At 41.6% G+C, this 9,684-nt stretch overlaps 1 protein-coding gene across 5 annotated transcripts in view; it reads right to left on the bottom strand.

Moving 5' to 3' along the window:
• The window catches only part of MMAA (metabolism of cobalamin associated A), a 33,970-nt gene that overhangs the window by 18,959 nt on the left and 5,327 nt on the right, over positions 1-9,684 (bottom strand). For all 5 annotated transcript variants that reach the window (XM_034771327.1, XM_034771331.1, XM_034771328.1 and 2 more), the window contains exons 2-6: positions 4,624-5,106; positions 3,099-3,221; positions 1,485-1,655; positions 1,024-1,109; positions 224-373 (exon numbers count right to left, since the gene is read on the bottom strand). In XM_034771327.1, coding sequence (XP_034627218.1) covers positions 224-373; positions 1,024-1,109; positions 1,485-1,655; positions 3,099-3,221; positions 4,624-5,050 — 957 coding nt within the window. In that variant the 5' untranslated portion in view covers positions 5,051-5,106. The remainder of the gene's footprint in view (positions 1-223; positions 374-1,023; positions 1,110-1,484; positions 1,656-3,098; positions 3,222-4,623; positions 5,107-9,684) is intronic.

The raw sequence follows: 9,684 nt of genomic DNA, 5'->3' as shown, positions 1-9,684 counted from the left end.
AGAGCGCGTGTAAGGGCTTTCCAAACTAGTTCAGGGAGGGTACCCAATAAATAAGGGATGTGTGAATGAAAGATGTTTCAGACAGAGGTGCACAAGTGGGGCAGAAGAGACTTTTATGTAAATATCCAGGTGGTTAATATGTAGTTAGGATGACGTTAGATCCTGTAACGCACACACCACCTCTTCTGAAATAAAGAGAAGAAAATTGTGAAAACGTACAAACCTTTGGTCTCCAAACTTTAGAGCGCTTGCGAAGTAGTTTCATAGCACTAACATATTCTGCTTGTATCCGCCGTGCAGGCACAACTAAATCCCCATCAGCTTTAGTTATAGCAACTAGATCTGCCATCTCAATTATACCCCGTTTAATACCCTGAATGGAATAAGGAAAAGGGGAAAAAATGAATGCTTAGAAAAACTCAGTCATAAAATAATGCTCAGTCATAAAACCTTCATAAACTAATGAGGCTTGTTTGTTGTATTATCTTACCCCCTGATTTTCTTCTTAATCTTTAGGCACCAGGAATTTCCTAATATTAGGAATGTCTGAGGTTTCATTAGTAGTTAGGCAGTTATAATGACTCTCTGAACCATTAATTCACATATTTATTCCTCTACCATGAGAAACTAACATCCTTCATGTATGTGTAGCATGGGTTGGCATATATTATCTGAAAGGAGCATAATTGAGTTTGCTAAACTAATCAGTTGTGTAACAACTGATTGTTGCCGCCATGTACCTATACTAGCATTTCAAGTGAGAAGAAGTTAATCATATCTAATGAGTAATGTGGATCACAAGAGACTGGCCAGAACCAAAACTTTAAATCTTAACACCCGAACATTTGGGAAAATTCAGATCCAAATTTTATGGGTCAAGTTGGTAAGATTCTGACTTCAGTGGGAGAAGAGCTAGGACAACACCAAGCACTAATACTTGATTACTCAGACTTAATGCACACACATATTCCAAATTCAGACTTATATTTTAAGTCACAATTAGCATTTCAAAAAGATAAATACCTGTAACTCATCTCCTCCTGCTGGTGGTAGCAGCAAAACAAACATATCAACCATATCAGCAACTGCAAACTCTGATTGCCCCACACCTGAAAAATTGAAACCAGAATTGACCTTTCACAGCCATTCTAATGACAGTACTAAGAAGAGGTCCCACTGTGGCTCCCTCTCTTTCTGGGCTGAACAAAGTTGGATACAATGAAGGTCAGTATGAAATCTAGTTTTAGAAAAAAATTATCTCTCAGAACTTACAAGGCTTAAAGATATAACAGTAAGGCCCCATTGGGTGAAGTCAACACACACTTATGAAAGGAATGGACCAGAAAAGATTAAGTACCAGAAATAGACAAGGAAGAAGAAAAGCTGTAAGAGGACATATGCATCATTGGTGCCATAAGTTGGCCTGGACAGTACAGTGGGATGCAAGTGCTAAATTTTGGATTTTTTACATTTAAATCACATACCTACTGTTTCCACAAGAATGATGTCATAGCCTCCTCCCTCACATAGCAGAATAGCTTCATTTGTGGTCCTAGTCACACCTCCTAACGTCCCCCTGGTTGGAGATGGCCTGATGTAAGCATTCATGTCCCTTGACAACTCAGTCATCCGTGTTTTATCACCCAAGAGTGAGCCTTAAACATGTAACATTAACAATTTCAAAAAGGGCAAGTAGTCAATTATTTTCAATAGTCAGTAACATAGGTGCAGGTGAGTGTCTCTGCTGAAGAATCAAATGAGAATTTCCCAGTGTTGTGTGCTAGCAAGTTCCTGTGTGGCTCTTTCGGCTTGCAAGATGTGAGAATATCACAGAAGCATAACAGCAAGTTACTGCAGCCCACTGTCCCTAAACTCAGAGGGCTTCCTCTATGCCAGCACGGACTCTGCAAGTCCCAAACCCCTATGTGTGACCTGAGCGCAGATACGTCAGCAAACTCTTACCTGTTATCCCTCCCTGAGAGCAAAGCCTCATCTCCCATTCCATAGCAAATTGCCCAGAGATAAGTAGTGTCCTCCCAAGAAGAAACTCTCCTGTAGTCATTTTTTATTTGAATTTAATGAGAATTTATTGGTATGACAAATGTTGCTAAAGTTTAAAAGCAGACAGGCCCTTTCAGTCCTTCTCTTTGTTCCTTATCCTGACCCCTTTCTCTGGTGATCTCTAAGTCTGTCTCCACTACACATTCAAGGAATATTCCTTCTAGCCACAACTAATTGCAGTCGTTATTCATAGTTAACCTGTAACATCTCCATGTAGTAGAATTATAACAAGTTTCAAGAGGACGATATACAGAAAATGAGAACATATTAGTCAGATACAGCCATATATGACAAAAGGATTAAAATCTCAGTTACTGCTGGGTAGGTCCCAGGTAAGTTTGCTAAATCAAGCTTAGTCAGCATTGCCCCATAGAACATAAATTTTGGGAGGGGTAGTGTTTTGCAGATGAAACCAACTTGGGTTTGGAGAGCCTGATGCTGAAGAGCAGGTGGCCAACAAAAGTTAATCAAGTTCAGTGACACTGCAACCTCACCATGACTTACTACACAGAAGAGTCTATCTTGGAACCAAGATAGTCCCACAGAAGCTAAACAATTTGTTCCCATTCAAGGATGATAGTGTATTTTTCCAAGATCCAAGGCAAAGCAGGAATATATGGGGGGGGTAGGGGAGGACTGAGTTGCAAGTGTTTTCTGATGGCCTCTAAATGAAGAGATTATTTGGCATCACTTTCAGTATACATTGCAAAGTTTAACAACAACAGTACGGATTACAGAAAAGGAACTTTTCCCTTTCCCCTTACAATACCAAGGAAGTAATTTCATACAGGAGAGAGAGAGAGAGAGAGAGAGAGAGACTATACAAGGCCACCAGAAGACAGCACAAGTTTGGGGACCTCACAAAACTCTGACTATGATGCCTAATTCCATAGCACACCAAAAATGACTAAAAAGCAATATATAGTTCACTAATGTAACTTTATAGGATAAAATTTCAACCACACACACCAGAAGCTCCAGATATTGTCAAGATTAAATGCTGGAGAGCTGCCAAAAAACTTTTAAGACATACTCACCACCACTTGTGCTAGAGGAAGGGTCCACAGCCAGCACAGACACTTTGTGTCCCCTCTCTGTAAGCATTTTCCCAAAGCATTCTATAAATGTTGATTTCCCAGCACCAGGGGGACCAGACAATCCTAAGTAGTAGAAGGACAAAAAACTCTAGTTTAATGAAATAGGCAATAGCCTCTACTGATCTTTCCTTCTTAATGCTCTTCACGTAATGAACTAATCCCCAACACACTCCTTTGACAATAACGTGAAGGAAATAACTTGTCTTAAAAATATATTTAAGAAAAATACTATGAGACCCTATTCTAATTATTTACTACAAATAATCTGAAGCCTGTCACTGCTAGTAAATTACCCCTCCTCTTTTGCACACACCCCCATCTCCACACAAAACCCCCTACTAATAGAGGGGTGTTTGGTTTTTTTAATTTATATTTGTCTGAAAAAGTAACTTTCCCCTTTCCCGCCTCCAGATATATCACAAAATGCAACCAATTGCTACAACTAATCACCTTCATAAACCACATACTGGTGGATTTCATCTTCCTGTTAAGGCAACTAGAATTACATGTTAAATATTGAATTTTCTAATGAAGAAATCCAAGCCTTCTCATTCTAGATTTGCAGTGTATTATATCAGTCTACTCCAGAGGGGATCATTCACTTCTCTAACACTTATGCATTTTGCCCATAGCAACATAAGATTGATTTAACCTCTTCTCCCCTCCCCAAACAGAAGTTTCTCCATACTGGTTTGCACTGCAGAACTTTAAAAATGCAACATGTCAAATCTACAATTTTCAGAAATCATTCAGTATTTAAAATTGCTGTTTCAGATAAGAAGATGGGTGACTTGCATGCTAACTTAAGACAACTAAACTAGGACTGGCCTGTTGCTTTGGGGTTTGTGCTCTTCACTAACTTTAAGATGCCCTGCTCCAGTTCTTGCTTCCTTTGGGCAGACACATGCATAAGGCAATTGTGCACTATACCACTCTACAGCGATCCTTCCAGTTGATATTGAAGCATCTGATAGGTTGAAAAGGGAATCTCACCCACCTCTCCTCAGCTATAAGGTAGGTTGCTTTAAGGTGGGGCCTTTACTAATGATAAAACAACAAACAATTTTTTCTCCTCCTTTTTTTGGGGAAACACATGCACCTCAAGAAAAAAAGACACAGTCATTTGGCAATGCTCATCTAAACTTTGAATAGCTGGTGCAGCTATGCCTTCTAGCCCCCCATATTCTTCAGCTCAACAAAACTAATCCTATCATCCATGAGAAATTCCCCTTTATTCCCCCCAGAAATTGAGGTGCCATTTTTAAAGTCTCCCCAAGAGTATTTTCCAGCATTGTGGAGAAACTATTCTTATGAAAAATACAAGTGACTCAAAGATGGTTACAAACTATTAATAACCCAATGATTTCAGACTATACTCCATGTTTGCTTAAAATGATAAATATCGGAAACAAGAGGTGATATCATAACATCACAACAGTTACTGGACAGACAAAAGAGGACTGACCCACTCTAAAGGCTAGCGGTTTTCCTTTATTTAACTTTTCTTGTTCTCTGTGGTAGGATAATACCTTCTGAATGAGCACCTGGGCTATTTCCTTTTTCCTGCTCTGAGTTGATTCTATGAGAGTAATGGCCTCTGCCAAGCAGGCTCTGTGCCCTTGGATTAATCCACTGTAAAGTTTGTCTACGAGTCTCTGTTCCTTGTCACAAAGTCCCTGTGTTTGTTGGTCTACGGTTGCTTGATAACACATCCCTCTTTTCAAATCACTTGCTGGCAACATCCACTTTGTACAATACAAGCATACTGAATTAAAAGATTGAATATATGGAAATAATGATCCAGGAGTGAAATTTGAGTGGAAGCTTTTGAAATAAATCTTTCTAAGAAAACGGTAGTGAGGGAATCTTAGCAGCAATGACAGTGTGTTCATCTTGTTTGGAATCAGACAGTATCAGTGGTATCTGTTCAACTGTGTTTGCAGCCAGCCTAGGAGGAGAGAAAAAACACTTTAGTTTCTTCAAAATATCTCTAAATATTGAAATTAACAGATGTAGAGGATCAATCTTTTCAGTCAAATCATTAGTTTTTACTTTATCCATACCTGTGTCCATAACATGTACAAAGGAGATCTGCACATAACACAACTATTTTAAGTACTCTCTCTAAAAGATGGCATTTTATTCTTGTTGGAGAAATATCACCATGTGAAACCTCCCATTAGGTGGATTTAGGAAAAGACAATTGTTTATTTTTAAAGCTGAAGTTAATAAACTAAACCATTTGTTTAAAAAGTTTATACTCTAGCTATAGGGAGAAAAAAAATCATGGTATAAAAACACTATCCTCTTGAGAGCCAGAAAGCTTTTTTTTTTTTTTTATATATAAACAAAAAACAAAAAGAACCAAAAAAGTTCACCTCAGCAGGTAAGAAAGCTCTCATGCACATTCCCCTTCTGTGCTCTTGACACAACACACCTTATGTTTATCCAATATTTCCTCAGGTCTGTTCTGCTCTGAAGCCCATAACAAAATCAAATAAAACAACCCTCTGGAGTTTAACTTTTGTACCTCTTCTCCAGAAGTAGATGTAGTTTAGATGCACTAAATAAATATGGGGAATTTGGAAATAATTTGATAACTTTGGGGATTTAAGATGGAGCCCTATTAGGTCTCATCTACATGAAGCTTATTTTCGGGGTGGGGGGGGGGGGTGTCCCATAATTGCATTCTCATAGACAAGTTACCAGAAACACTACAACACCTAGGTTTAGACACTGGGTAAAATGTTGGCAGCCACCTGAAGCTGCATCTATACTACTGCTCTGCTCAGTAGAGCTATGCCAAAATTAGCAATGATGGGAACTGTCTCAGAAAGTCTAATGTAGAAATAGCCTTGCAATGCAGGAGATATTCCATTCTATAATCCTATTTTCACTTCCCTGTAAATTTCACAAGCAGCACACTTCTAGAGCCCTGTAAATTTGCAGTATCCCCAGACCATGTTTGCAGATTGCAGATCAGATGCGGATACAAATATTGTATCCACATAGGGCTCCACACACATCTACAGTCAGTGAGTTTCGGCAAACAGGCTCCTCCTGCATAGAACTGTATTAACTTTAAACTACCTATACGCCTTTTCCAAGGCACCCGGGTTGTCTTAACTGAGCTACTGTAACTCTAGTAGCTTCAGACAAAATTAAATGCATTAGCAATAGGACAAGATTTGACTACACTCCATAGCATGCAGACTTTACATAATACACGGTATAATGTATTCTGCTTATTTTTACTGCAGCAAATCTTCATAAAAAACCCATAGACAAAACTGTACAACTAGTTCACTGTGATTGGGAAACACATTGACCAAAATTTTCAAATCTATGGGACTAAAGTTAGACTCCTAAATCAATATTTAGGCATCTAAGCAAAGTAGCCCTTATTCTGAGGGACTGAGCATCTGACATTCTCATTGACTTAAATGGAAGCTGGTTTGCTCAACACTTCTGAAAAATCAGGCCACTTCTATTTAGATGCCTACAGCACAGGTCTTGCAATGACATCTGTGCAGGTGGATCTCTGCACTCGCACAGATGTCATTGCAGAATCGGGGCCCTGACATGGATTTAGGAACCTAACTTTGGAGCAGACAAATTCAAAAATGGTGGCCATTCTGAATTACTGGATTCTGCAAAACATCAAGTTTGTTAACAGATGACATAAGGAAACTGAACCACAAAGTGACCATTGTTCATTTATTTTGACAATGGAAATTTAGAAAATAAGAACATGGGAATGGCCAATCTGCGTCAAACCAATGGTCCATCTAGTCAAGTATCCTGTCTTCTGACAGCAGCCAATGCCAAATACTTCCAAGTGAATGAACAGGACAGGACAGGGCAATCACCAAGTGATCTATCCCATCATCCAGTCCCAGCATCTGGCAGTCAGAGGCTTAGGGAAACCCAGAGCACGAGGTTGCATCCCTGACCATCTTGGCTAACAGCAACTGATGGATCTGTCCTCCATGAACTTATCTAATGCTTTTTTGAACCCAGTTATAGTTTTGGCCTTCACAACATCCTCGGCAATGAGTTCCACAGGTTGACTCTGCATTGTGTGAAGAAATACTTCCTTGTGTTTTAAACCTAATGGTGTTGGGTGACCCTGGGTCTTGTGTTACTTGAAGGGTTAAACAGAACTTCTTTATTCGCTTTCTCCACACCATTCATGATTTTATAGACCTCTATCATATCCCAATGGTCCCTTATCTGAGATGAATAGTCCCAGTCTTTTTAATCTCTCCTCATACGAAAGCTGTTACATAATCTTAATTTTTGTTGCCCTTCTCTGTACCTTTGCCAACTCTAATATTTTGGATGGGGCGACCAGAACTGCACGCAGAAGCAGACTTGTGGCGTACCATGGATTTATATAGTGGCATTATGATATCTATCCCTTTCCCAATTATTCCTAACGTTCCGTTAGCTTTTTTGACTGTCAGTGCACATTGAGTGCATATTTTCAGAGACTTATCCATGACTCCACGATCTCTTTTTTGAGTGGTAACAGCTAATTTACACTCCATTTTGTATGATAGTTAGGATGATGTTTTCTAATATGCATTACTTCGCATTTATCAAAACTGAATTCCAGCTGCCATTTTGTTGCCCAGGCATCCAGTATCGTGAGATCCCTTTGTAACTCTCTTACAGTCTGCTTTGGACTTAACTATCTTGAGTAACTGTATATCAGCAAACTTTGCCGCATCACTGTTCACCCCTTTACTAGATCATTTTTGAATATGTTGAACAGCACTGGTCCATGTTTAGATCCCTGTGGGACACCACTATTTACCTCTTGCCATTCAGAAAACTGACTATTTACTCCTACTCTTTGTTTCCTGTCTTTTAAACATGACCCATGAGAGGACTTTCCTTCTTAGCCCATGACTGCTTACTTTGCTTAAAGAGTCTTTGGTAAAGAAACTTGTCAAAGGCTTTCTGAAAATCCAAGTACATTATATCCACTGGATCACCCTTGTCCACATGTGTGGATCCCCTCAAATAATTCTATTAAATTAATGAGGCATGATTTCCCTTTACAAAAGCCATGTTGAACATGATTTGTTTGGGAAGAGTCATCTATGTGCTTGATAATGCTGTTCTTCACTATAATTGCAATTTGCTTGGTTCTGAAGTTGGGCTTAGCAGCCTGTAATTGCCAGGACCGCCTCTGGAGCCTTTTCTAAAAATTGGCATCACATTCATAAGGATACAATTCTGTCAGAGGACACGGATGCATATTGCTGGGACCTCCATGACTTCTTCAGGGGCAAGGCTGAAGCAGCTAGCAGCCCCGGACTGCTGGAGCAGTGGCCCCAGGGTGAAGCAGCGGCCAAGGTTGGGTCACCCCCCCCCCCCCCCCCCGGGATTGAAGCAGCAGCAGCCGGTGAGGGTTGGGTCAACCCTGGTGCCAGAGCAGAGGCCGCCAGAGCAGCAGTCCCCAGGGCACTGGAGCAACAACTAAAGGTCAGCCCCAGGGTTGCTGGAGCAGTTGGCTGGCAGGGTGACCCCTCGGACCAGCAACCCCAGGGATGAGGCAGTGGCAGGGGCTGGAGCAGTGGTAGTCAGCTCCTACCACAGGAGCAGTGGCAGGACTGGAGCAGCTGCCAGAGGTCAGACCCGGGCAATGCTCTGACTGTTACTGTGCTTCCCTGCCCCCCCTGCAGTATTTTCAGTAAAAGTCTGGGACAGGTCATAGGAGTCTTTGAATTTTTGTTGATTGCCCATGACCTGTCCCTGATTTTACTAAAAATATCTGTGACAGAATCTTAACCTTACTCATTAGCAATCCTCCAATCATCTGGTACAGAGGCCAATTTAAGTGATAAGTTACATATCACAGTTAGTAGTTCTGCATTTCAAATGAGAGTCCCTTCAGAGCTCCTGGGTGAATCCCATCTAGCGCTGGGGACTTACTACTGTTTAATTCATCAATCTGTTCCATAACTGTATAATGAGTCCATCATTTATCAGTTCCACCCCCATCACATTCAGGGATCTGTGCTCTCTCAGCGCTCACACGGTCACAACATGGTTTGTAAAAGTATCATTATTTGTACAACCACAGCGCCTAGGAGCCCGCTGCACTCGCGCCGCGCCACACAACAAGGACGGTAAAGAACCGCTGGTCTACAGGGAGCTACCTGTGTAACTAATGGGCGTAGCTACACAGGTGTGAACAATGACATGTGTAACACTACACACCTCACCCGCCGCCCTAGAGCAATCCCAATGCGCCACTCTACACAGGCCCCCGACCGCCCCGCACCACGCACACAGCCCCCCTCAAAACCCCCTCCCCTCCAGACCGCCCCGCACCACGCACACAGCCCCCCTCAAAACCCCCTCCCCTCCAGACCGCCCCGCACCACGCACACAGCCCCCCTCAAAACCCCCTCCCTCCAGACCGCCCCGCACCACGCACACAGCCCCCCTCAAAACCCCCTCCCTCCAGACCGCCCCGCACCACGCACACAGCCCCCCCCCAAACCCCCTCCCC

This window comes from Trachemys scripta, chromosome 5 (genome assembly GCF_013100865.1).
Source record: "Trachemys scripta elegans isolate TJP31775 chromosome 5, CAS_Tse_1.0, whole genome shotgun sequence".
Classification (NCBI taxonomy): Eukaryota; Metazoa; Chordata; order Testudines; family Emydidae; genus Trachemys; species Trachemys scripta.
The sequence above is the reverse complement of the archived record's forward strand: the minus strand, read 5'-3'. Positions and strand labels throughout refer to the sequence as shown.